The 27,664-nt window shown below is 38.6% G+C and overlaps 1 protein-coding gene across 5 annotated transcripts in view; it reads right to left on the bottom strand.

Moving 5' to 3' along the window:
* The window catches only part of ST7 (suppression of tumorigenicity 7), a gene marked incomplete at both ends in the record, with an annotated part of 268,515 nt that overhangs the window by 110,177 nt on the left and 130,674 nt on the right, over nucleotides 1-27,664 (bottom strand). For all 5 annotated transcript variants that reach the window (XM_080700959.1, XM_080700960.1, XM_080700962.1 and 2 more), the window contains 2 exons: nucleotides 6-165; nucleotides 11,833-11,915. In XM_080700959.1, the coding sequence (XP_080557085.1) occupies nucleotides 6-165; nucleotides 11,833-11,915 (243 nt within the window). The remainder of the gene's footprint in view (nucleotides 1-5; nucleotides 166-11,832; nucleotides 11,916-27,664) is intronic.

Below are 27,664 nucleotides of genomic sequence, written 5' to 3'. Positions count from 1 at the left end.
CATACCTGAGACACTTTGCCTGTTGGAATCTGAATCCCCATTGCTGGAGTTAGAATTGTTGGAGGAGTTGTTGTCGACCCCTCCCAGGAGGGGGCGCAAGTGGCTTACAGAGACTTGTTCAATGAAAGATGTTCCGTATTTGCGAAAATACCACCATTCAAATATCTACAACAGAAAAATAATGTGTGTATTTATGATGCCTCTTACCAGTTATGATTTCTGTACACATGCCCATATAATAGATTGTTTACTAATTCTGTCCACCTTCCAAAATATAATTATAGCAGCTAAAGGCTTTTATAAAATTAAAATGCCAATAATATTTAAATTTTCAAAGTGGTTTTCCCTGCTGAAGATTGGCTTTCAAAATAATACATAACTATAATCATGGATTAAAGTACTCTCTTCACCTGGCATGGTGGCCCATGCCTACAATTCCAGTACTTGGGAGGCTGAGAAAGAAGTATCACAGGTTTGAGAGCAGCCTTAGCAACTTAGGGTCTCAGCAATTTCATGAGATACTGTTTCAAGATGAAAACAAAATAGGGTTGGGACATAGGTCAGAAATAGAATGCTCCTGAGTTCAATCCCAAAACCACAAAAAAGAACATTATTAAGATCTGTTCTAGAGCCGGGCATGGTGACGCACGCTTGTAATCCCAGCATTCGGGAGGCTGAGTCCTGGAGTATAGCGGTTCGCAGACAGCCTCAGCTACTTAGTGAGGGAGGCCCTCTGCAACTCAGTGAGACCCGGTTTCAAAATAAAGAATAAAAAATAGGGCAGTGGGTGTAGCTTGGAGGTCAAATGCCCCTGGGTTCCATCCCCGACCTGCAAAAAAAATCTGTTCTATATTATTTCCCTCCAATTTAATATAATAACCAAATAACAAAATTATCTTACCTAGCCAAGCATGGTAGCACATGCTTGTAATCCCTATACTTGGAAGGCTGAGACAAGAGGATCATAGGTACGTGGCCAGCACCGAAACTCAGTGAGACCCTGTTTCAAAACACAGAATTAAAAATAGGGCTGGGGGTGTAGCCCAGAGGTAGAATGTCCTGGGTTCAATCCCCAGTACCACATAAAGGAAAATCACCTTAGTTGAAAGGTAACTTCAGAAATGCATATGAACAAGCTAGCTTTCAAATTATAGCTTATAAAGTATTCCAATTCTTATCACTACATAGTCTTGTAAAACCAAACCTTTATAAATATTTACTGAGAAAAGTCTCCCCATGCCCCCAGCCATTTTAAAAAAATTTCCTTAGAGGAATATTGGTTTTGCAGAACAAAAGAATAAGAATGGGTCACAGGCAATGACCCACACCTACAGTCCCAGTTAATTGGCAGGAAGATTACTTCAGCTCAAAAGGAGAAGGCAAAAGTTAGAGCCCAGTCTGACCAACATAGCATGGTCCCATCTCCAAAAAGAGAAGCCAGGCCTGGGGGGTTCACACTTGTAATCCCAGTACTTAGGAGGCTGAGATAGGAGGATCAGGCGCACCTCAGCTACTTAGTGAGGCATAGGAATTTAGTGAGACCTTGCTTTAAAACAAAGAATAAAATAGGGCTCAGAATGTAGTTTGAAAGTAGAACACCCCTGGGTTCAATTCACAACACACAAAAAAGGAGAAATCATGTGTTGGAAAACACCAACTGATAAAAGTCAGCAATGTGCCATGTGGTAAGAAGGGCTTTAGGAACACAAACATTTGCTGTATGCCATTAGTGTTTCTTAGTTCATAAGCTCACCAATTGTTATCTACATGAATTATAAAAGAGAAAAGAAGTAACTTTCACTAACAAAAGAATAAGACAATGATGGTCACCCGACAGATGGAGTCAGGACTTCCTAAGCTCTGGAGAAGCAAGTGACGTCACACAGCCCTGAGCCGTGCCCTCCGCCCCCCTCCCACATCCTCTCCTCTCAGCCCTCTTTGATTTGGGATTTGTTCCTTAAGCAGTCATAACTTATTCCATAGAAAAGACTTAAGAACTAACTACATCCCAGAGTCTCACAGGATGATTTTGCTGCAGTCTATAATAAATAAGGAATGTGGAATTAACATAGAGCTAATTACCTTTATACTTACTTATTTCATAAAAACATTTCATTATTGACTCTTGAATAGACTATTGTTAAATAATAGAAAATTATTTTTAAAACTGTACTGTTTGTGGGTGTGGGACAGTCAAAACATGGTATGTGTTAGGCTTCCTTGCCTCCTGTGAAGGCCGCTGCTATAGGAAAAACAGAACTAAGCTCAGTGTGTCCTTGAGGATGCCATTTTCTTATGTAACTCTGTGTCTTGGCTGGTTGCCACTTTTGCTTTGATTTGGTATTTAAACTGGACTGGGACAGTCCAGGGTGCAGGCATGCAGACTTACGGCCATGTGGGCACATGGACACAGAGACACACAGACAAGTGGATGTGCTGGAGGAAAGTCTCCATGAGGAGCTCCTATGCACCCATTCGGCCACCCGTGGGTACTGGAGGCCTAGATCTCCAATTTTAAATTGCTGCAGCTAGAATAAAGCCTTATCTCACCTGCTCTCAATGCTTTACTTCCTTTACAGAGGGATCAAATGAAACAGCAACTCCCCAGGCTTGGTCAGGTGCACAAGAGTGGGGTTCAGGTAAGGGCTGTTCTCAGAGCCATCGACTCACACTAACAGTACAGCCCCGGCTGTGTACTGGGATATTAGTGTGCAGAAGGACACCTGCCTCTCCAATATGCATTGAATAAACAACTAGCAAAGGGCTTGAAACCTTTTGAAATTTCAAGCCAAGCCTTCTAGTTTGAGGTTGTTAGTACAATCTTCTCCTTATCCCCAAATACATCAGGTTGGGGGTAAGCACCTCACAGATCCAAATGAGCAGACAGTATTATTTAATGCACACATATTTGATGTCACTCTGAATTGTTTTTCCTGGCATATACCTACAGTATAAACAGGAAAGCTCTCATAAACAAACTGAGACTTTAAATGTAGTTCTTGGACATACTGGTAGCTTATTGGGCCTTCCACAGTGAAACAAAAAAGAGCCAAGATAATCAAAAACTTAAAACATAAATGCAAGCATTTCATAGACTTAAATACTCCATCTCTCTAGCACTCCTCTTCCTGTTCATGTTCCACTGCAAAAATTATATGGATCACATAAGATGAGAACTAAAATGTATCGCTGGGTTTGGCATTTAGGAAGTTGACAGTAAACTTAATCTAGTTTAAAGGCAAAACCCTTTAAACTAGAAAGCGAGGGTGTATGGCTTTGGGTGGTTCTCTTGATTCTGGGGCTCAGTGTACTAATATATAAAAAAGTTTAGAGTAAATACTCAATATTAAATGGTTGGGTGATTAGAAGGTGGATGATAATAAGGGTTGGCACAGTTACTGTATTGGGATACAGACTAAATAAACAGCAGAATCGTGAAAGGTTTTGTGTTTATTTTGCTTGTTATAAAAAAGAAAGTCTCACACATATTTGTAGAAGGAAAAAGAATCCAGTGAAATGAGATAAACTAAAGGTGGAAAGCTTACAAGTGATCAGATGGCATATCAAGGCTGGCAAGGTCCCAGGAAGCACATACATCCTACCTTGAAAAGTAGCCGGCCACTCCTTGCTGGGACAGGAATAAAGAGAAGAATGAAAGAATAAAGGAAGATATTTTATCTTGGGAAATGTGATGTGGTTTGAACTATTTCACAGGTAAGAGGCAATAAAGGGACAAAAAGTAGGTAACACTGATTTTGGAAAAGGTGCAGGTAAGGGTTTTCTTCTGGGAGTAAGGGAGGTGGGGATGGATTTAGGAAAGGGAGTGTTAATGAAGTGGTTTGTACCTAAACTTTGCATGGCAGAAGGGCCATAAGATATACTCAGGGCCCAGATTATATAACAAAGCCTTTCAATAAGGATCCAAGTACCAATGTTCAATGACCATCTCCATTACTATTTGTCAGAAATAGAGAGGGTGCCCTAGGAGTACTGGAGCTTGAGGCAGAGATCCAGGTTTGTAGCTGGTCTAAAGTGCAATTTGTCTCATCTTTATCTGCAAGAAGGGATCAAAAATTGGGCATGGCGGTGCATGCCTATAATCCCAGTGAGTGGGAGAAGGGGAGGCAGGAGGATCACAGGTTCAAAGCAAGTCTCAGCCACTTAGTAAGACTGTCTCAAAATAAAAAGAAAAGGCCACAGGAGTAGCTCAGTGGTACCATGCCTCTGGTCTCCAACCCAAGCACAATGAAAGAAAAGGTGATCAAAAATCTAGCAAAAATCTGTAAATGAGGCTCTTCCACCCATCTTGCACACTATAAAATATGACTCTTTCCTGAAGATGTCTAGATTCCTATTTTTTTTTGAATGGCATGCTCCCTATAAAACAATTCTCTTCATGACTTAAAAACTTCCTTAGACCTTATATTGCACTTAAAAATGTTTCAAGATTCCCAGATAGTAAAAAACTTAGTAATTTCATATCAATTCAATTAATCCGATGGTGTCATAGCTGGAAACTGGCTCTGCTTCCTAAGAATTAAAGTAGATGATAATATCACAGGAGGATGGATACAGAGATGGTAGGAAAAAAATGGGTAACTTTCTGGCAGTCTGCTCTCAGATGGAAAGACTTCCAAACTGACTCCTGCTCTAAGTCTTCAAATATATATCTGATAGCATTTTTTAGGAGAAGGAGACTGAGTTTAAATAAGATAAACCAAGGCAACTGGCATACATTACAATAATAATTGTGGTCTTTTTAGTTTCCTTTGAATTCTAATGTATATCCTTTCTTTTATACTTACTGACCCTTTCAAAGACCTTCCCAATTCTTCCTGATAGACATAGCTTCTTTAAAACAAGAACAAAAATAAAAACAAAACAAGAAAATCACAGCTTCTATGTTTTGTTTAGGAATACTGGGTAGCTACCAAGTGGGTTTTGGTGTCCTGCTTCCTGGATCTCAGCCAATCTCTCCTCAACCACCTGTTTCCCTAAACAGTTGTGGGGGCTACATCAAGATCTGGCATTATTATCCTTGCATCCCTGTTCCTGGCCACCTGTCACAAAGGCTTTAAGAAAAAAGACAGGAAGGTAAGCTCTTTGAAAGGATCTTCCCCTACTTTAGTGTTTGTGTGGCCATCGGTGGGACTTTCCACTGCTACATCTGTTACTGTGGGCTGGTAGGGAGGGTCCCTCTCCTTGGGTGAAGTCATGGGGATCAGTAGGAATGAGGAGACGTTGGCCTGTGCCACTTGTCCCCCAGCCCTGCCAGCTCATTCTGTGGAGGTCGCTTTCCTCCAGGTTCCTCCTCCAGAGCTTCTGATTCAGGTGTTCAGCTCCCGGATACTTCTGAGTCAATCAGTCCACTAACTTCCTGAACCTTCAGTGTAGTCAACAAATATTATTTAAGCTTTTACCCTGGTATGGTAAGTATGGGGTATATAATACTATACAAAAACATGGATGTGGTTCCTGCATTTGTGATGCTTCCTAGAAAGGAAGAGGCCAACAAATGATCACATGAATAAGATACAATTATAAACTATGCTAAGTGTTGGTCCATGTTCTAGACTAGCCAAACTAGACCTAATCCATGGCCTAATGGAAGAAGAAAAAAATGTCTCCTCCTAAGAAGGCTATTGATTTCCTCTCTACCCCTTTCTTTTCTCTTTTCCTCATTTTCTTCTCTTTCTCCTTCTCCACATCTCTCCACTTTTTCATATCCATCTGGCCCACATTTGTGGGTCTGTTAAAAAAAAATATCAACTGCTACAACATTCTACAACCTGCTCTCCTGGATAACACCTTTATCAGAGGCAGATGGTATGGCAAAGCAGCAGAAACCTAAATTCTAGTCTTAACTCTGACCTGAGCAAGTTATTTCTAAAGGCCTAGTCTTGAGTCTCTACTGGTTTGTTGGATGGCTGCTGTAGGCTCCTGCCTCCACCCTGCAATTGCATGACTTTCAACCCTATCAATCTATGCTTGAAGGTAAACTGAAAAAGGCAGGCAGTCTTGTCCCACTATCCTCCAGCAGCTTGTTCATCTTCTTTACCTCTCCTGTGTCTAATCCTTAATGAGATCCACTCAAATTCTCATGTTCAAAAACCCTGATGGGCCCTTGTTCTCCTGCAGAAGATCATCAATTTTCATGATGAACTTAAGAAGCTGTAATTTGATGAGACCAAATGAGCCTCAGTTTCCACCTGCTGTCTGCAGGTTCTGATGCCATCTGGCCCCACAGCATCTCTGTCATCTTGTATTCTAGAGCCAAAAGACAACTTGCTTTTATAGCATACAGTCTGGCATTTGTGTGCTGATTCCACACCCTGAAAGCCCTTCCAATCAAGATTCCCCAAGTTTTTTTTTTCCCTTAGATCCAGAGTCAGTCATTGGGATGATCCATCTGTGTATCCATTAAAATGTTACCTAAAGTGCAGTTCAAGTTCTTTGGATGGATGAAAAGGAGTTGAAAGGAGATATAACAATGTTCCAGCCTCATTCCCTTACTTTTAAACAAAAGAGGAAGGAGGGCACAGTCAGAGATCTAGATTTGAATCACACCACTTATCTGTAACATTGGCCAAATTAGTTAGTCTTTGTGTCTGTTTATACTCAATAGTATAAAGGCACAAGTTATACCTACTACTTAAAATTTCAATGAAAATTAAGTGAAATAATGTATGCAGTGTGTTTAATACACTGGCACAGAGTAGGAACTCAATAAATGGACCTTTTGTTATAACTGATTCCTATCCAACTGTCATCTCTTCTTCCTCCAATCCATGAAACAAATATTTTTAGTTACTGTTCTAATTTTCTCTCATTTTTTCTTGATTCTGACTTTAAAAAACTATGTCCCAATTGGCTTTTAAACATCTCTAATATATGCATGAAAAATGTATCCCTATTAATTTGTATATAGACATGTTCCTATTAACTTGCATATAACTTGTATATCGATATGTTTCTACATGTGTTAATAAGTATACAGCAATCTTAGTATAGATGTCAATAAAACATGAAGCGGTCTCCACTTTATCAACATTTTAAGAGAATTGAGAATTTTCTCTACATAATCACAGTACCATTTTCAAAATTTTCTCCATTGAAATAAACATTGCCTGAAGAGTCCACTTCAAACAGACTGGACATGTCCTTGCTAGCAGATGGAAGATTAAATTGGCAGGTTTGGTGCATGACGACAGGTGCAGCTCCTGTGGCTGGAGCTGGCTGGGATGGGGAAGCTGTGCCAAGCAAGCAGAGGGGCAGCTTCAAGTTGCATAAGGGAGAGAGCTGCCTGGATAGTCATGGGAACCAAAAGGGCAGCGTGAGATGGGTGGTGGAATGAACTCGCTGCCAGCTTCAACTTGAGAAATAAGAACTGCTGGTGCTATCCAGTAAAATACATGCCCATGTTATTTTTAAGCACATTAATATAAAATCAGTGTTTGCCAAATGAATTTTATTTCTATGTATATTTATTCAGTTAACTGACTTTTTCTTCATAAAGGAAATGTTAAGTTTTTCTGTTTGTTTTTACTTCTCCACAGCATCAAATGATCTGATAATTTCTGTCTCAGCATAGGAATCCTGAGGTCCCTAAACAATCATTTCTCCTGGGGGCAGCCCTGTACTTTGAATATTCATGGCAGGCTCTCAGAACTTTGCTCAGAGGAGAGCAGTTAGGTAATTGTCTCCCTAGTGCCAGGAAACAGAGCTCCAAGTATTCTATGCACACAGCCTTCTTGCAAAGCACCTGATCCTTCCTTTACCTGGCACTGCCTCTCCCTGAAATGCACTTGGCAGGAAAGAATACTAACTGCACATAAACATCACCTGGGTTCATTTCAAGGCCTAGCAAAGCCAAGTCCCCCAAAGGCTCGCTGATACTAAAGTCACAACCTCTAAAGCAAGCGCCTACAGCTAGCAAGAGCTACTCCCACACACTGCAATTACTGTGCCCTCAGTACAGGTCAATGCTTTGGAGAAAGGGCTTTCAAAATCTTCCTCCATGAGAGGTTTGCTCTGCTCAAAGTTTCACATCAGTCAAGAGCATCCTGTGCTTCCAGAGAATGCTGCAAGGCAAATGTTCCACAAGACGGCCCAGCAGCAATCCTCCTGTTTTATAGCAGCTGCACTTTATGCACGGGAGAAGCCTAGTCAGCCCCTATCCACAAAGGTAGCTATGGCTGAGGGAAATCCCTTTATTACACAGGGGACTGACTTCACCATCTCTGAGTTGGAAGGAAACATGACCATCAGATCTGATTTTCCAGAGTGAAAGGAAATAACTCACACTGTGGCAATGCATTTGTAGCCTATGAATCTATACCATGATACTGCTAGAATAAAATCTAGACCTTTCATTATTGAGCAGCAGGCCAGAAAATCAGCTGGGAACTTTTATCCAGAGAGGCAGTGATGTGAGCCATAAAAGCACAGGCTTGCCCATGTGATCTGAGACAGGTTTCTAACTTGCCTATCACACCTATTCAGTATGTAAAATGGAAACAAGACTAGCAATGGCCTCACTGTTTTGTTGTGAAGAGTAGATGAGTTAGCGTGGAAAGTGCTTAAGGTCAGTGTATGGACCATAATAAGCATCATCTCAACAGGCTAGGTGTTAGTGCACACTGCAAGAATAAAAATAAAAATAAAAATAAAAATAAAATCCACCCACCACATTGGAGTGAAACACCAGTTTCATCATAAAATTATATCAAAAAAATTCACTTTTTTCCTGTTTGTTTAGTTAAAAAACTTTTTTCAAAGATGTTTTAGGAAAAAAACATTAAACTATTATTTAAAATATACATAATATCTATCCATTGGGAACTTATAAATAGCTCTCCCATCTCCCTGAAAAAAAATATGTGCAAAAAGATTGCATTTTTTTTGTTGTTTTTTGTTTGTTTGGTTTTTGGTGGTACTGGGGGTGGAACCCAGGGGCTTTTCTGCCTTCGGGCTATACTCCCAGACCTATTTTATACTTTATTTGGAAACAGGGTCTCACTAAGTGGCTGAGAGCCTCACTAAGTAGCCGAGGCTGGCTTTGAACCTGTGTGATCCTCCTGTCTCAGCCTCCCAAGTACTAAGATTACAAGCATGCAACACCACACCTGGCTAACTGCATTGTTTTCAGGAGACACTTATTAAGAATTTATCAAGTATGTGTAAGTATATCCCAAGGCTGAAGTCTGCTCAGTCCATTTAAGAATACTAAGATAGAGACTCAGTGTGGTGACTCAATCTGTAACCCCAGTAACTGGGGGGCTGACATAAGAGGATTGAAAGTTGGGGGCCAGCCTGGGAAACTGTATCAAAATAAAAAATAAGAAGGGTTAGAGATGTAGCTCAGTATTAGAGCACTTGCCTAGCATGTATGAGGCTCTGGGCTCAACACCCACTACCACAAAACATAGGAGCCTGAAGATGTAGGTTGTGGGCCTGACTTTTCCACAAACTACATGCACTCGGCCAAAACACTTTCTTTTTTCTCTAATGGAAGTCTCAAATAGGCTTGGGCTGAATGACTGGAGTCCTGGAAAGTTAACTCTTGCTGGCTGTCCCCAGGGTCCATGGTGTTCTCTCTCATTGCCTGCCTCATTGAAACTGACACCCTTTTTTCTTACTTTCTCCCTCCATCACTTACATACTCCTTGTCCTCTTCTGGATACTGTGCATTGCACAGTACATTACTATACATTACACAGTACATTCTCAGTACATTACTATAGTTTCTTACCTAACACTAAATAGCAGGCATATTCCCTCCTAATGAAAATCTCTTTAATCTAGAAAGTTAGAAACCTTTGGGATGATTCATGATGTGGAAGATACAAACCTTCAATATTTACCCCATTTTCCCCCTGTGGTTTTCTAGCATAGCATTTTCTGCCAGCTCTGATCCACTAAATCTTCTCTCAGATCATTTTATTCTGCCCTGGGCTCCTCTAATTGGACAACTTCCCAGAGATTGAATTTTTTTCTCTTCTCTATTCATCGGTCTAGGTCAGACTCAGATACTTCTGTTTGCCTTTTCTCCTTTGAACAATTTTTGTTGTGCCTCCTCTGGTTCATGAGGAGTAAAATGATGAAGTTTTTGGTTTCATAAGCTAGATTTGACATTCTATTGAAATTTCTTCAGTTTCCCCTCCTCCTACTAAATCTCAAGACCAACGTGAGGTTTCCAAAGTTTCTTTGCCAAGTGATTACAGTACAATAATACCACCATATACCATTATTTCAGAAGGAAATTTCGACATGAAAAAACAGGAGGAACATAATCTCAGAATAAAATAATTAAATGGAAGAAATTAATGACCAACTCTGTGAGTAACTTTCTACAGTGTCCTTATTTTTCTTTTATCTCTACAGAGCAGGAAAAACTTCAGAGACCTGTATGGGTGGGAAACATGTATTTAACTGTATTTAAGAGGCAACATGTACAAACTGCCACACATATTTTATTTCAACCCATTTTGAGGCCACATTTTAATGTACTTCCTCTTACCTTGGGTTGGTTTTTCAACCAGTGTTTGGCTTTCTATTTGGATTTCTATGTATGTGACCAATCAGAGTGGATCCTGCTGACATTCTTCACGCTCCTAGCTCAGTAACATCAACCTTAAACATCCCATGGTGTTTAAGAATGGAGCAAGATGAACCTGGATATGCTCTCACTACGAAAGGATGCTCCCCACACCACCACCATTCCTTCCACCTGTTCAGAAGTTTCTTTCCAATATACCCTTTTATTCTGGCTCCTTACAAGCTCCAGTTTCTAAAATCCTACGTTATTCTAGGTCTATTATTTCTCTAAAACTTTTCTATACCGATCACCCATTTTTATTAATATCAATTTTATAATATTATTCATGGGCCTTTTTAAAAAATTACTAATTACACCAGGTGTGGTGGCACACACTTGTAATCTTAGTACTTGGGAAGCTGAGACAGGAGGATCGCACTAGTTCGAAGCCAGCCTCAGCTACTAAGCGAGGCTCTCAGCAACTTAGTGAGAACCTGTTTCCAAATAAAATATAAAAAAGGTCTGGGAGTATAGCCCGGAGGTAGAAACGCCCCCGGATTTCATCCCCAGTATCACCAAAAAAATTTAATTACAAGAGTATATATAGACAATTTTTTTCTAAACATATTTTCCCTTAAAGATCATTTAATTCTGTTAGAAGGCCCCACTGCATTAGACTGTGCTCACTTGAGGTCACTAAAATGAACTACTTTAGACATCATAATTTTGCACACTTGCAACTATTATAGGGCATAATGTAAAGAGCCATAAGGATGATAGTCATATTACTTTTTTGTCTACTTAGAATTTTTCTTACGGATGAAATAAAGAAGTGTAAATTTTAAGAGAAAATAAGATGAGGGGGAAAGGATTAGAATTAACCAGAATCTATTTCAATACATTTGAAAAATTGAGCTATATTTCTATTGATATTTATTATATCTAATAATCCATTTTGATGGGTGTCAAAAAACTTTTTAATTGAACTTTGTAGTATGTCAGACACTAGAATTTGACATAGAATTATACCTTTCTTTATTTTGCATTTTATATACATTTGATTTTCTCTTGCAGAAAAAGTAGCATATGATTATAGAAACATTTTTTCAAATATCACAGAAGGGTAACCTGGGTACTGAAAGACATCTCTAAGTTCCCCACCTAGCATATACAAGCAAGAAAGACAGTAACTGCAAACTGCTGGCTTATATTCTCCCAGATTTTTTTGTACATATGCTATAGTGCACATATAAATAATCAGTATGTTTTTAAATGGGAAAGATTCCACCACTTACCAAAATAAGACCTGATATTAGTGAAGAGGTGCCTGTCAGGGCCACATAGAACTTCGGTGTTAATGTGTTCAAAAACATGCTCACTGAAAGAAAAAAAGAGGCAGGGAGAAGAACAGGGAACGCATGAGTATGCAAGAAGAAACAATTCTTTTCTTTGTCATTCTAGCAAAATCATTTGTTTCTGGTGGCAAGAATTCTAAAGCCATATTGAAGTCCCATTAAAATGACTAACCATTATATAGACTCAAAACACTAGGCATCAAGTTATAGATACTGGAAGAAAAAACAGTTAAGATACTACCAATACTACTGATGTCACCAACACATGTGAGGATGAATGAGGAAGGAGTGGGTTGGATATGGAGGTAACTAGACCAAGAGCTATGTGCACTGAAGCTCAGTATGATGTCTAAATGCAGTGCACTAAATAAAATTTTAAAAAGAAAATAAAAAGATAAGACCTACCTCCTAAAACTACTGTGAATTATTTTCATGGATTCATAACCCCTGAAGAGCTTAATCAAAGCTTGTTATGAAACTATCAGTCACAAAGGAAAGGTGTTCTTACATGTTTTGTGGGAACCGTATATTAGAGTCCTTGGCCACCCAACAAGCAGTATTTTTGCCTCAGAACAAATGGAAACAACTGTATTATATATTTATGAAAGATTATAATACTATGGCTATCCCTAAAAAGAAAGAACAAATCTACAAAAGTATGTATGTATCAGTTTTACCAATGTATCAGTTTGGGGTTTTTTTGTGTGAGTTTTTTTTTAACTAGGATTGAAACCCTGGGGCATTCTATACCTCCCTCCTATTTTTAATTCTTTATTTTTTTTATTTATTTATTTCGGTGGTACTGGGGATGGAACCCTTCTACCACCAGGCTACACTCCTAGACCCATTTTATATTTTTTATTTGGAAACAGGGTCTCTTAAGCCAGTGAGGCTGGCTTCGAACCTGTGGGATCCTCCTGTCTCAGCCTCCCAAGCACGGGGATTACAAGCATGCGCCACCACGCCCTGCTTTACTTCTTTATTTTGAAACAAGGTCTCACTAAGTTGCAGAAAGCCTCACTAAGTAACTAAGGCTGGCCATGAACCCAGATCTTCCTGTCTCAGCCTCCCAAGTACTGGGATTACAAGCATGTGCCACCACTCCCAGCAAAACATAAAAGTAAACTATGAAAAGGAATATTCACTGACAGGCACCTTCTTGACCAATTTCCACCCTTCAGTTCATTGAATTAGTTATTAATTATATAGTTTATAAATATATTTAAGTCATTGTCAGTTTTAGTGAGATACTGCATAAAACTCTAATTATTACCCAAACAAAAAGAGACTTAATGAACTCTTTTGTAAGGATATTCACATTTATTTTTGATGAAGGTCTTAAGAAGTAGAACCATCTTCCCAGAAAGCAAAGTAATATCACCAAAATGAATGAAGATGCCACATTCCCTCATTTAACAAATATTTCTCTCTGTTATGAATGAGAGCATGAATAAAGGAAAGAATGAATCACACAGTTTCCACCCTCTAGAAGCCCATAATGCAGTTGAAAGACATAGAAGTAAACAAGAAACTCCCACCAAGTTTGATAAATATACAGATTGGTCCTGTACACAAGATGTTATAAAACATATAAAAAGGATGCAACCCAGGTTTGGGGTCAGGGAAAATGTCCAGGAGACGGAAGCATGTAGACTGGAGTTAATCAAAAGCGGGGAGGTGGGCAGTGGTGGGGAAGAAAAGGCAATCTGAGCAGATGATGAGACCTGCTTCCAGGAGCAGGGGCCAGAATGTGGCCTTTTTAAGCAGCTGCAATTGTTAAGGAGGGAAGGAGCTTGAGCAATAGCCCACTTGTAAAGAGCTGGATGCGGAAGGGCACACTGATCCCATCCTTTCTGCTACCCAGCATTGTCTTGATGAGCCCTCCTCCCATGTATCCATTCTCAGATGAATTAGCTTGATTGTGGTCTGTCACTGCCAATCACAGGAGACAGGACTAACACAATATGCTCAGTCTCTATTCAGGTCTTGAGCTAAGTGGACTCTTCCGGGGCAGTAGACAAAGGCATGAATGCAGTGATCAGCCTAGAGCTCAGTCAAGAGGAGGAAGGCACCATTGAGGAGGCTTTGCTTGGCCATTAAAAGAAACACAACTTCCCTTGCAATAGCCAATGAGTAGAAGGAAGCAGGTTTTTTAAAAGGGTAAAAAATAAAATAAAACAAAAATATCCTAGAGCTTGTTAACAGCCTCCCTGAGGTGCCTAAAATTCTCCAAATTCCCCTTCCCTTTATTTGGGGTACTGGGAATTGAACCCAGGGGCATTCTGCCTCCAAGCTATACTGCAGCCTTATTTTCTATTCTTTACTTTGAAACAGGGTTTCACTAAGTTGCAGAGGGCTTCACTAAGTAGCTGAGGTTGGCAGCAAACCTGTGACCCTACTGTCTCAGCCTCTCAAGTACTGGGATTACAAGTATGGGCCAACATACCCAGACCCCTATTTTCTTGTTTGTTCATTTTGCAGTACTGAGAGTGGAACTCAGGAGCATTCTACCTCTGAGCGACACCCCCACCTCCAGCCCTACTTTTTTTATTCTTTATTTTGAAACAGGGTCTCATTGAGTTGCAAAGGGCCTCACTAAGTAGCTGAGGCTCTCCGCAAACCACTATCCTCCTGTCTCAGCCTCTGAATGCTGGGATTACAAGCATATGACACTACGCCCAGCTTCCCTATTCTTTTTAAGTAATCAAGACAGAATATTTACTTTGTTATTTTATAATTGTGAACATTCATAGCTGTAATATATACTTTTTAGTAGATTTCTGGAAAACTAAGCATGGATTTCAATAAAATCCTAAAAGAAAAAAGAAAAGAGCCGCCCGAGTTAAAAGGCACCACTGCTAACTCCCTAGAAATAAAGGTTCAAAGTAATGGAAAGGAAAGGGTTTCTACTGAAACACTGATCCACTGGAGGCAAAGGCTCAAAAACTAATTGATAAGTGAAGAAAAACATCACTTGAGCTTTGAAAGAGATAAAAATAAAAATTCCACTCATTTGTTTTTATTTCAGATTATACAGCAGGAGTAGTTAATAATTAAAATGTATTTCTCTGTTATGTCTACTTATAGAAAGCTGGCTGGAGTTGAAAGAGATAATGGTGTATATTAAAAGAAATAGAGACAAATAGAGGGTAAAAGAAGCAGTAACAGAAACATCTAGAGAGTGGGAAGTATTCATTTAGTAATTCATTAATCTCATACTCTTATTAGTTATTTGGGAAAATAACATGTAGCATTTGGCAATTCTGAACATCAGTATTAATACTGGGTCCTTGCTGTTTCAATCTATCTGTCTATGTATTTAAAGTTTATAAATAAATCCCTTCAACATATTAAAAGGTTTAATTCCCATTTCAACTCCATGAGGTCAAGATTATTGCTCATTTTATTTTACAGCTGGAGGCAAAGACCTAAACACAAATCAGCCTGCCCCCCAGCTCATGAGCATGGCATCAAAGAACAAGAACAAAAGGAAAACAGTCATATTTCAGTAGAAAGAGAGCTCAATAAATGAGACTGTAAGCCAGATATTTTTCATATTGTACTGATTCTTACCTCTCACTTTTAAAGGCATATATATATATATATATATATATATATATATATATATACACACACACACACACACTCTCTGATTTTGTCATTTTTATGTGAACACCAGGTTAGAAAGGCAGAAAGCCACTCTGGAAGGGGAAGAATCCAATCAAAGATTCCTCCAGTAAATTAGGAGGAGAACAAAGTGCAGGCTGAACTGTCCTAAAACCAGGAACACCTTGCCCAGCTTCATTGGGATCACTAGCAATTATTTTGGAAAACACATGAGGACCTCATAAAGTATAAAAACTGAAGCAGAAAATATGCATCGAGAAAAATATATATTTATAAAATCTACAGATATATCAATGCTATCTCCATACCTATTGAGGCTAATCAGAACAAATTCAAAAGCCAAATAGGTAAACATTAATCTACTTTTATGAAGGATAAATTCATAAGACTTTATAATGCCCTATTTCAATCCAGAAAGAAAAACAAATAAATGAGAAGCCTTTTAATTGGACCCAACAAGACACTTTTAACTGCTCATAAAATACTGCAACATTTATTCCAGGGCAGACTCAGGGACTGCATCAGGCAGAGTTCTAAGATGACATGGTAGACTCCAGAGTTCTAAGGATGCTAAACTTGAACTTGGCACAGTCTTCTCACTTAACCAATGAGTAAATATGAAGTAATTAAGGAATTAAATGTGAGAAGAAACTAGTAGGAGGTAGCAGATACGTGGATAAAAAATTGAAAGACTTCCATGGATCTGAGAAAAGAATAGGTAGGGAGATAATACAAGGTGTTCACTATGGGAACTGAAGAATACAAGGAGGCCCACGCAGGGATCCTGGGCGACCCTGTGACAGCCAGTCATGTTTCTGGCTTATGTTTATTTTTCCTTTTGTGATTTGGCATATGATATTACCATAGCTACAAAAAGCAGCAGAGACAGAGCTGAATGTGTAGACAATGATATCGTAGCAGCTGTCGTAGGAGCATTTATTGGTCATCTTCTCTGTGGCCAACCTTGTGTCTCAGACAACAGCCTAAGAAGTAAATACCTACGGTATATCCTTATGCTAAACATGGATGACCCACAAAACATGAAATATCAATTAATAGAACTGTAGCTCAGCGGTAGAGCATTTGCCTAGGGTGCATGAGACCCTAGGTTTGACCCAAAGCTCTGGGGAAACAAAAATGTATCTACTAACTGAATTCTTGAGGCAGTACTAAACTTAGAGTGAATTTGAAGGTAGCCATTTTAAAAAGCAAAGAAATTATTTTCCCTGGAGTCTACCATGTCATCGTAAGTCACCGGTTGTTGCCTTACTAGATACCATGGGAATAGCTGGACCACATTAGAGCCACCTGTAATCCTGTTCTTCAGCTTTCTTTAAGTCCCCTATGACTTTTGACCTAAGTCACATTAGGTCATGACTCAATCATGCTGGTTTTAATTGCAAGGGAAAACTTTCAAGGCCGCAATACTTTTTAGGCCTAAAGACTGTACATCAAGGCAGACTAAAAATTTGTCCATTTCATGCAAAGCAATGTTTTTGATTTTGTTTCAGACAGTAGTCCCTTGACTATAGGAAGTATAGTACAGCATATGTTATTCTAGTGGGGACCTAGTCTCAAACTATTTCCTCCAACTTCCAAAGTAGACTAGAGACACACTAGACTAGTTTGATCCATTACTTTGGCATGTAGGAATAGGGAAAATTCTCTTCTTTCATTTCTTTGTTCTTTCAGTCTTGCTAACTCTTTCCTTCCCTTTACTTGATTCCACCAAGGAAGGCTACAGCTTCACTTCTGTATTTTCTCATTTACCAAAGGGCAACAGAATGAAAAATGGAAGCATCAATGGCTTGATACTATTTTAAACAAATTTTCGTACTGCACAGGTTTAAAATTTACCCTCTTCCTCAGAATGACCCTGTGATAGAAAAACCCTAAGGGGACCCTGATCCCCTGTTATTTATAACTTTATTTAATCCTTCCCCTTGAGCGTGGGTGGAATGGAGGGCTTGCTTCTAATAAAAGCTATGCAAAGATCTTGATAACAGATAGTAAAAAATCACCCTGCTAGATTAATAAAGTGGCCATGCTGAAAGGCCACGTAGATAGAAGGCAGTCTCTACAATAGCCAGTGAGAAACTCAAATCCTCAAATCCTAGGCAACGATTTCTACCAATAGTCTCAGTGAGCCTGGAAGTAGAATCTCACTTAGTTGAATTTGCAAAATGAAATCGCAGCCTTCACCACCTCAATCATAATTTTGTGAGACCTAGAGCAAAAGACCCAGCCAAACCATGGCTGGACTCACAGAAACAGTGAGATAACAAATGTGTGTTGTTTCAGGTTGCTTTATTTGTGGTAACTTGGTACACAGCAATATAAAGCTGATTCAGTCACCAATATAATAACTCACAATAATGAAAATCAACATGGGCATTTAATAATGCTGGCCAATTGCAGCATGCCCAGAAAATGGGCTAAGAAAAGCCAACTCAATGTACACCAAGAACTTCTTTCTCAACTATTCACAAATAAACTGTAACTTATTTTTCTGTAACCATGATAAGTTATTCCACTTCCTGATATGTAATTCTCCTTAAAAATCTGTTCAAGGAAGCTGGGTGTGATGGCCCATGTTTGTAGTCCCAGTATTTGGGAGGCTAAGACAGGATGATTGCAGTTGGAGAACAGCCTCAGCTACTTAGTGAGGCCCTCTGCAACTTAGTGAGACTGTTTCAAAATAAAGAATATAAAACTGCCGGGTGTGGTGGCACACACTTATAATCTCAGAATTTGTGAAGCAGAGACTGGAGGATGACGGTTCATGGAGAGCCTCAGCTACTTAGCAAGAACCTTTGCAACTCAGGGAGACCTTTTTTAAAAATAAAAAGTCTAAAAACTAGGGCTGAGGATGTAGCTTGGAGGTATAATGCCCAAGGTTCCATCCCTGGTACTGCAAAATAAATAAATAAATAAATAAATAAATAAATAAATAAATAATAAAAAATCTGCTAAAGTAGAAGCTGAGAGAAACTATTTTTAAAACATGAAAATAAAATGTCTTACTTTATACCCCAGTAATTGGTCTTATCTCTAGGCAGATCTTAAATATACAACATGTGCACATTTTAAACAGATCAGTTGTACATCCAGACACAGCATCAGTTCAATAAGGATTCAAAGCACACCAGGAGCACTTCTCATTTGTTGCTTATGCTTCTCCTCTCCTTGTTCTTTCCCTGGTCTCTCGGGTATATAAGGTCTCAAGCTGTTATGCATCATAAGTCCCTTGATAAATCCTGTGACATTTATCTTTGTAAGGAAAAAAAAATGGAAGTGTATTTTTAGACCTATTCCTACAGCAAGAAATCCTCATAAATCATTCTGTCTACTCTTCCTTCTACCCTTGATGTTGCCTTGGCAACTTTACAGGTATCCTGTTTGTTCTTTCCTGGGCATCTGGCTCTACTGAGCACATTCTTTCTTTCCTCAGCTATGATCTGAGAAACTATACACTCATGGACAATGCAGTGTTCAGTCTTTGTGTCCCCTTTTCCCTTGTAGGAGGGAGACCATCTGTCAACCTTCCCTGTCATCATGAAGGACTGCCCAAGGTCTGACAGCTCTCAAAGACGAGTGAGGCAAAATCTCAGATTATCTATTCCTTTTTATTTACAAGTAGGCTGATAATGAGCAACTCCGTCTTGGTCAAAAATTACCTCTTGGGAGATCTTGGAAGAAAGACCTCCATGTCTTATTAAATTTCCAGCCATTAAAGACATTTTTAAACTTAGGGTTGAAGGCAACTATGATTTTTGTTTCTTATAAACCACTAAAAATTACAAAGAAAAACATATATCTGTCTTTGGAGAAAAAAATCTTCCCCATAATTCTATTGCAGAGGAGAAGAAACTTTGCCATGACAATGTGCTCTGGGCACTGAGCATCTCTAGGCCATAAGCACTCACACCATGTCTCAATCCTCCAGTACAACCACAGAGCCTGGACTAAAGAGATCCAATTTTTTTCTCAAACTTCTGATAATAAGCTCCAAATTAAAATAGAAGTCTTTGATGGGACTTATATTTGCTGGTGTGTGGTGTGTGTGTATGTGCGTGTGTGTGTGTGTTTCTATCCCCAAAGTACCTATACAGTGTGAAAGCATATAAAGTAGACTCAATACTAGTATTCATTAATAAATGAAGAATGTCACAGCTAAATTATCTTCATACAGCAAGACCTTGGCCTCCTGGAAGTTAGAATTGAGGTAATTAAGGACTTATCCTATTAAATACCAAAGATGCATTTCTTTTTAAAGTCACTTTCTAAGGAAATCTTTCCAAATGCATTACATACTTGATTATAGTGTTAAATAGAATGTCTTGAACATATTTCAATCTTTAATTAGTAACTCTTAATTCTTCAAAATGAACATAAACTTTAGAACTGTGTTAGAATGCAATAATGTTTTCAGAAAATTGTTGACATACCATAGGTTTTATCCCTCGCAACACAAGTGGCCCCAGATAGATATGTCTTTTGAGCTTTTCATGTTATTTTTATCATATGACATGATTATCAGATATTAAGTATTATCTTTGTTCTGTCTCTGCTTCAAGCTGCTTTCTCCCCTTCTGAATGTGATACTTAAAAATCTGTTGTGACTTCAAAAGCAAGTAATTCGAAAGATGTTTATGTTTAGTCTGTGCCAGATACTATGTACAATGCTGGTGATGCGGAGGTGTGTGACACATAATTCTTGTCCTCTAGGAGTTCTGGGGTTTGTGGGAAACAGAGATGAAGACAAATGATCTGGCAATTATAATTCTGAGTGTTGCTCTAGAAACAGTGTTGGGCTGGGGTGGGAGACAGAATTTGTCAAAGAATGTTTGAGAAGGATGCTAAACAGTGTCCCAAAGGATGTGCGGGGGAACTCTGTAAAATAAGAACTATGATTGATAACAAAAGTTAAATGGTGCTCGTGAAGATCCTTTGATGCTCATTGTATGAGATCTACACACTGGCTTTTCTTACTCTGTGCTTGTGTTCTAGTGAGTTGAAATGACTGGATTGCCGAATTCTTAGAAGGTGAGGTGTCGATGGGGTGACTGTGATACATTCTCTTATAGGATGGCTAAAATGAAGAGCGTAAGAGAACACTCTCAGAAATTCTTGGGTTCACACTGGGGTGCTCCAAACAGCTCCACACAGCATCAGCCGTACAAGATATGCTGAGAGTTTCTATCATCTTGAGACGAATTTGGTCACTTCTCATTTAATCATCGTTTACCAGATGCTACACAGAGAGATACTCACTGGTTAGACTTAAGATTACTGCTACAAAGTTGAATCTAGTAGTTCATTACTTAATGTGCCAGAACAAAGATAACTACCTCATAGAAGGGTTCAAAATACTGAAAGCAGTCAGCTACTTGAACAAATAGCTGTTAAATATAAAATGCATGGAAACAGCCAAGAAAAGTAAGAAGAATATTAAGAGTCATGAAACAACCACCCATATTCTAAAACACCTTTCAATAAGTGTTAATAATACTATAATACTATTGACTAGTTTATTTAATTATCCAAAATTTACTTAGCTTATAAAAAGTATAAGTTCTGGGGCTATGTCTCAATGAAAGAACACTCACCTAGCATGTGCAAAGCCCTTTCCATCTTCAGCAACACACACACATACACACACCACGCATGCATGCACGCACGCACACACGCACGCATGCACGGACAGTGTAAGTCACTGAATTAAACACTGGGACAATATATGATATGATAATGAGACTGACCCTCCACTTGGGAAAGGAAAGTAAGATGCCCACACAAACAACACAACCCAGGATATGAGGCATGTCAGCAGAGACGTAAGATAAATATTACTTCCAGCTAAGTGGATCAGAGAAGGCTAATCATTGGAACATCCTTCCAGGTTCTAAAAAAAGGATAAGCTTTGAACATGAGATTGTGAAGGAAAGAAAGGGCACAGATTCCTGGTCCATAGTACAGCATATGCAAAGCTATCAGGTAGCAGAATAGGGTCACTGAGGAGAAGCAGTTGAAGAGAACGCTGGCTCAAATGCTGGCCCAAAAAGAGAAGTGGACTCTCTGTAGCAGACAGTGAGAAGATACTCACCACCCAACTGAACTGTGACTAAGAGATGCACCTCGCAGTGATGGGGTAGTGGAAAACCTGGGCAACTTTGGAAATTATTTCAGAGACAAGCCCCTGAAACACCACAGGGGTGGGAAGTTAGGTGTGTCAGATGATGCTCATGTGGGTGCAGAAGGATGTGGCTCTTGGCAATATGAGATGAAGGGTGAGTCTGGGGAACCCTGGTGAAGTGGGGCCAAGGTCAAACTGCTAGTGATCAGGGACCATGAGTGGTGAGGGAACTTCCTGCTATTTTCTATTACAAATAAACTCAAACTTTTATTATGAATAAAAGTTTTCCTGCTATTCCTGCTATGTCTGTATTAAGAATAAACCTCAAACTTTTATTACAAATAAAACTCAAACCTTAATTCCATGACAAAAACAAATAGCCCTTCTAAGAAATATAATACCAGTTCATTCTCATACCAAACTTTTATTTTTATTTTTATTTTTTGCAGGTCTGAGGATGGAACCCAGGGGCATTCAATCTCTGAGATACACCCCCTGCCCTATTTTTTATTCTTTATTTTGAAACCGGGTCTCACTGAGTTGTAGAGGGCCTCACTAAGTAGCTGAGGCTGTCTGCAAACCACAATCCTCCGGTCTCAGCCTCCCGAATGCTGGGATTACAAGCATGTGCCACCACGCCCGGCTTAATTTTGTTTTAGATAAAAATTTTTATTGAGCCAGGCGTGGTGGCGCACACTTATAATCTCTGCGCTTGGGAGGTAGAAACAGGAGGATCGCGCAGGTTCGAAGCCAGCCATGCTGGCTTAAGAGACCCTGTTTCCAAATTTTAAAAAAGTATAAAATAGGTCTGGGAGTATAGCCCGGAGGTAGAAGGGTTTCCAGGAACCCCAGTACAACCCCAAAAAAAATTTTATTGAAAAAAATTAAATTTGAAATGGTGTTTTGGAATTAATAATTTATGGAATTTATTCCTTTTTTTTTTTTTTTTGGTGGTACTAGGGGTAGAACCCAGAGGCCTTCTATCTCCAGGCTATACTCTCAGACCTATTTTATATTTTTTATTTGGAAACAGGGTCTCACTAAGTTGCTGAGAGCCTCACTAAGTAGCTGAGGCTGGCTTCGAACCTGTGCGATCCTCCTGTCTCAGCCTCCCAAGCGCAGGGATTACAAGCGTGCGCCACCATGCCCGGCAAATTTATACATTTGTATTGGTGGACTATCGTCTCACATCATAATATAAATAATTATGATAGTGACATATATGCACACAGCACTTTCATACCAAATTTTTGTGAGATTCATCTTTTTATATGTGCTTTTAAGAAAAAATTAAAGCACAGGGAAGCACTTGAATTGATTTGATTTTTGAAACTGACAACACATATGTAAATTCTTATTTTACTAGATGGGATTATATGACAGAACAAAAATAACTTTTCAGTTCTATTTATCCTGATTTCTCCACATCCTTTTAATTTACTTTGTTTTGAAGTCCTCTGCTAATCTTTTCATTGTATTCTATAAAAGTTCAAAAATGAGCTCGCTTTTCTTTGGAGGAGAAAGCTGCACCACAGAGTAATGCCTGCTGGACATAGCATAAAGCTGGCTCTCTCTCCACGAGAGTACACAGCGCACAGGTAAGAGACCACAGGAGAATCAACCAGACAGGCGAGTATTTCAGTGACCAGCTGCTCCAAATGCCTGGTTGTCCAGAGCAAACCCTGGCCGCATTATTTTCCATTCTAGCAAGTATATTTGGCTTTGTATTTGTAACAAATGAGCAGTTATGACTTCCAGAAGGCACCTAAATTTACCTCCCCAGGTTCAGGATGGCAGTGAACTCTACGTGCTAAATTACAAAAGCATCTGAATTTACACAACGTGTACATCACCCTACTATAAAAAAAAAAACTCCTACTTAAAGGGTAGTGGAATTATTATTTTTTTTACAGTTCTACAATGAATGGCATTGGTATTTTGATAGGAATTGGATTGAATGGTATGTGACCATCATGGAAACTAGAGTACTGACATTTTCAAATGTCACTAAGGGAGTTTCTAAAAAAATTCTATAAAAAGACGTTTCTAAATTACATATACTCTTTTATCCCTAATAAAAAGTGTTCTCAGTCCCTGTGGATGGAGTTTTTCTCTTTCATTTCTACTCTTATTAGCTCATATGGTTTTCAAATACTGTCATCCTTCTCTGTGAATGATCCATTTATCCATTCTGCTGGGGAAAAAATGTGTCATTTAACTAGTGATTGCCTAATTCTTAAAACCCAAGGTTACTGAAGTCACAGTGTAGGTCTGAATGAGTCATTTAACCTCACACTAAGAAATCCTATACCACAAACTCAGAAGGTACCTGACTGAAAACCTGTATTGGAGATGGATGTTACCACTGCAGGTCAAGCATCATCCTACTATAAAAACAGAACTCCACTGAGACAGGACCAAAGAAAGACCACTCCATGCCACATAATAAGCAAAATGACCAATATAGAGGCTAAGGAAAGAATCTTAAAAGCAGTGAGAACAAAAGGAAGGGTGACATATAGAGGCAAAACAATAAGAGTTACCCCAGACTATACAACCAGGTCATGAATGCTAGGAGAGACTGGTACTATGTGATTCAGACCCTGGAAGAAAATAACTTCCAACCAAAGCTCATCTATCCAGCAAAACTACTATTCAAGATCAATGGTGAAACCAAAGTCTTTCAGGATAAACAGAATCTCAAAAAATTCATGAATGCAAAGCCAACACTAGAGAAAATTCTTAAAGAAATAAACCATAAGGAAGAAAAAAGAAGCAGACTTCAGAATCAGAGAAGGGAGTAAGTAAATAAGTGGGCCATTTAAGTAAAGAAGAAAGATCAAACCACCCAACACTAGACAGAACACAAAATGGCAGAAAACAAAAATCATATTTCAATAATATCTCTTAATGTCAAAGGACTTAACTCACCAATCAAAAGACATAGACTGGCAATGTGGATTAGGAAACATAATGTGCAACCACATTTGTAAAACAAACCCTTCTGGACATAAGATCCCAAGTAGACCCAAATACGATAATTCTGGGAGACTTTAATACGCCTCTCACACCACGGGATCGATCTGCAAGGCAAAAGATGAGTAAAGACGCTTCAGAACTAAAGGAAACCAAAAACCAAATGGACCTAATAGACATTTTCAGATTATTTCAACCAGGAACTACAGAATACACATTCTTCTCAGCAGTCCATGGAACCGTCTCCAAAATAGAACACATCCTGGGACACAAAGAAAATACCAGCAAATTCAAAAAATGTAATATAATTCCTTGCATCTTTTCAGACCACAACAGAATAAAAGTAGAAATCAACAACAGGAAACTCGAAAGGAAGTATTCAAATTCATGGAGAATGAATGATACACTATTGAATGATGAATGGGTAAGAGCAGAAATTAGGGAAGAAATAAAAAAATTTATGGAAACAAATGAAAACAGAGATACAACCTACCAAAATCTATGGGACACCATGAAGGCAGTATTAAGAGGAAAGTTTATTGCATTGAGTGCCCACATAAGAAGGACAGAGAATCACCAAGTAAAGAACCTAATGACACAACTCAAGGACCTAGAAATTCTGCAACAGTCTATTCCCAAAGCCAGCAGAAGGCAAGAAATCATTAAAATTAGAGCATAAATAAATGAAATAGAGAACAAAAAAACAATTCAAAGAATCAATAAAACAAAAAGTTGGTTCTTTGAAAAGATTAATAGAATTGATAAACCCCTGGCCAACCTAACCAAAAGAAAAAGAGAATCAACTCAAATTATCAAAATTAGAAATGAAAAAGGAGATATCACCACAGATAGTGAAGAAATTCAAAAGATTATCAGAAGGTACTTTAAAAATTTATACTCCAATAGACTTGAAAACCTGGAAGAAATTGATAGATTTCTAAGCACAGTTAACCTTCCTACACTCAACCAAGAGGACATAGCAAGCCTAAACCAACCAATAACAACCAAAGAAATAGAAACGGCAATAAAAATTCTTCCACCAAAGAAAAGCCCAGGCCCAGATGGGTTCCCAGCTGAATTCTACAAAACCTTCAGTGAACAACTAATACCAATACTTCATAACATGTTCCAGGAAATTGAAAGAAATGGAACTCTCCCAAATTCCTTTTATGAGGCCGGTATCACATTAATCCCCAAACCAAATAAAGATACCTCAAGAAAAGAACACTACAGAACAATATCCTTAATGAATATAGATGCAAAAATTCTAAACAAAATACTAGCTATACGCATTCAAAACTATATCAATAGAATAATACATCATGACCAAGTTGGTTTCATCCCAGAAAAACAAGGCTGGTTCAACATACGCAAATCAATACATGTTATTCACCACATAAATAGAGCCAAGAACAAAAACCACATCATCATAGCAATAGATGCTGAAAAAGCATTCAACAAAATCCAACACCCATTTATGTTAAAAACACTGCAAAAAATTGGGATAGAAGGAAAGTACTTCAACATCATTAAGGCAATATACTGTAAACCCAAAGCCAACATTATACTGAATGGGGAAAAACTGCAAGAATTTCCGCTACAGTCAGGAACAAGACAAGGATGCCCACTATCACCTCTCCTTTTCAATATAGTCCTTGAGACTCTTGCTGTAGCAATAAGACAAGAGAAGGAAATCAAAGGAATTCACATAGGAAGAGAGGAATTAAAATTATCCTTATTCGCAGATGACATGATCCTTTATCTGGAAGACCCAAAGAACTCAACCAAAAGACTTCTGGAGCTGATTGACAAATTCAGCAAAGTCGCAGGATACAAAATCAACCTAAAGAAATCAGTGGCTTTTCTTTATGCCAACAACGAATCCACAGTGAAAGAAACAAAGAAAACAATTCCATTCACTATAACTTCAAAACCAATAAAATACCTAGGAATAAACCTAACCTAAGACATAAAAGACCTCTACAACAAAAACTATAAAACATTAAAGAAATAAATTGAAGAAGACCTTGGAAGATAGAAAGATCTCCCGTGCTCATGGATAGGCAGAATATATATCATCAAAATGGCCTTTCTGCCAAAACTGATCTATAGATTCAATGCAATTCCCATTAAAATATCAGTGACATTCTTCAGAGACCTAGAAAAATCAATCATGAACTTTATATGGAGAAAGAAAAGACCTAGAATAGCCAAAGCAATTCTCAACAATATGAAACATGAAAGAGGCATTACAATTCCAGACTTCAAACTATACTGCAGAGCAATAGTAGAAAAAACAGCATGGTACTGGCACAATAACAGATATACTGACCACTGAATTAGAATAGAAGATACAGAAACAAACCCAGACATCTTTAGTCAATTAGTCTTTGACAAAGGGGCCAAACACATATGCTGGAGAAAAGACAGCCTTTTCAACAAGTGGTGCTGGGATAACTGGCTAACCATTTGTAAAAATATGAATCTATACCCCTATATCTCACCAAACACAGGAATCAACTCAAGATGGATCAAAGACTTAGAAATTAGACCTGAGACTGTGAAGTTATTAGAGGAGAGCATAGGTTCAACACTACAACATATTGGCACAGGCAGTAAATTTCTCAACAAAACCTCCAAAGCTCAGGAAATTAAAGCAAGAATAAACAAGTGGGATAGCATCAAACTAAAAAGTTTCTTCTCATCAAAGGAAACTATCAATAACCTAAAGAGGAAGCCTATAGAATGGGAAAAGATCTTTACCAACCACCATTGTGATAGGGAGCTAATATCCAGAATATACAAAGAGGTCAAAAGACTCTACACTAGCAAAACAAACAACCCAATCAAGAAATGGGCAAATGAACTAAATAGACACTTCACAAAAGAAGAGATACAAAGGGCCAATAGATACATGAAAAGATGTTCTTCATCACTGGCCATCAGGGAGATGCAAATCAAAAACTACACTGAGATTCCATCTAACACCAGTCAGATTGGCAAGCATAAAGAAATCAAACAACAACAAATGCT

The sequence above is a fragment of the Muscardinus avellanarius genome (assembly GCF_963383645.1).
Source record: "Muscardinus avellanarius genome assembly, chromosome: 9".
Lineage (NCBI taxonomy): Eukaryota > Metazoa > Chordata > Mammalia > Rodentia > Gliridae > Muscardinus > Muscardinus avellanarius.
Note: the sequence above shows the minus strand (reverse complement) of the source record. Positions and strands in the feature narration are given on the sequence as shown.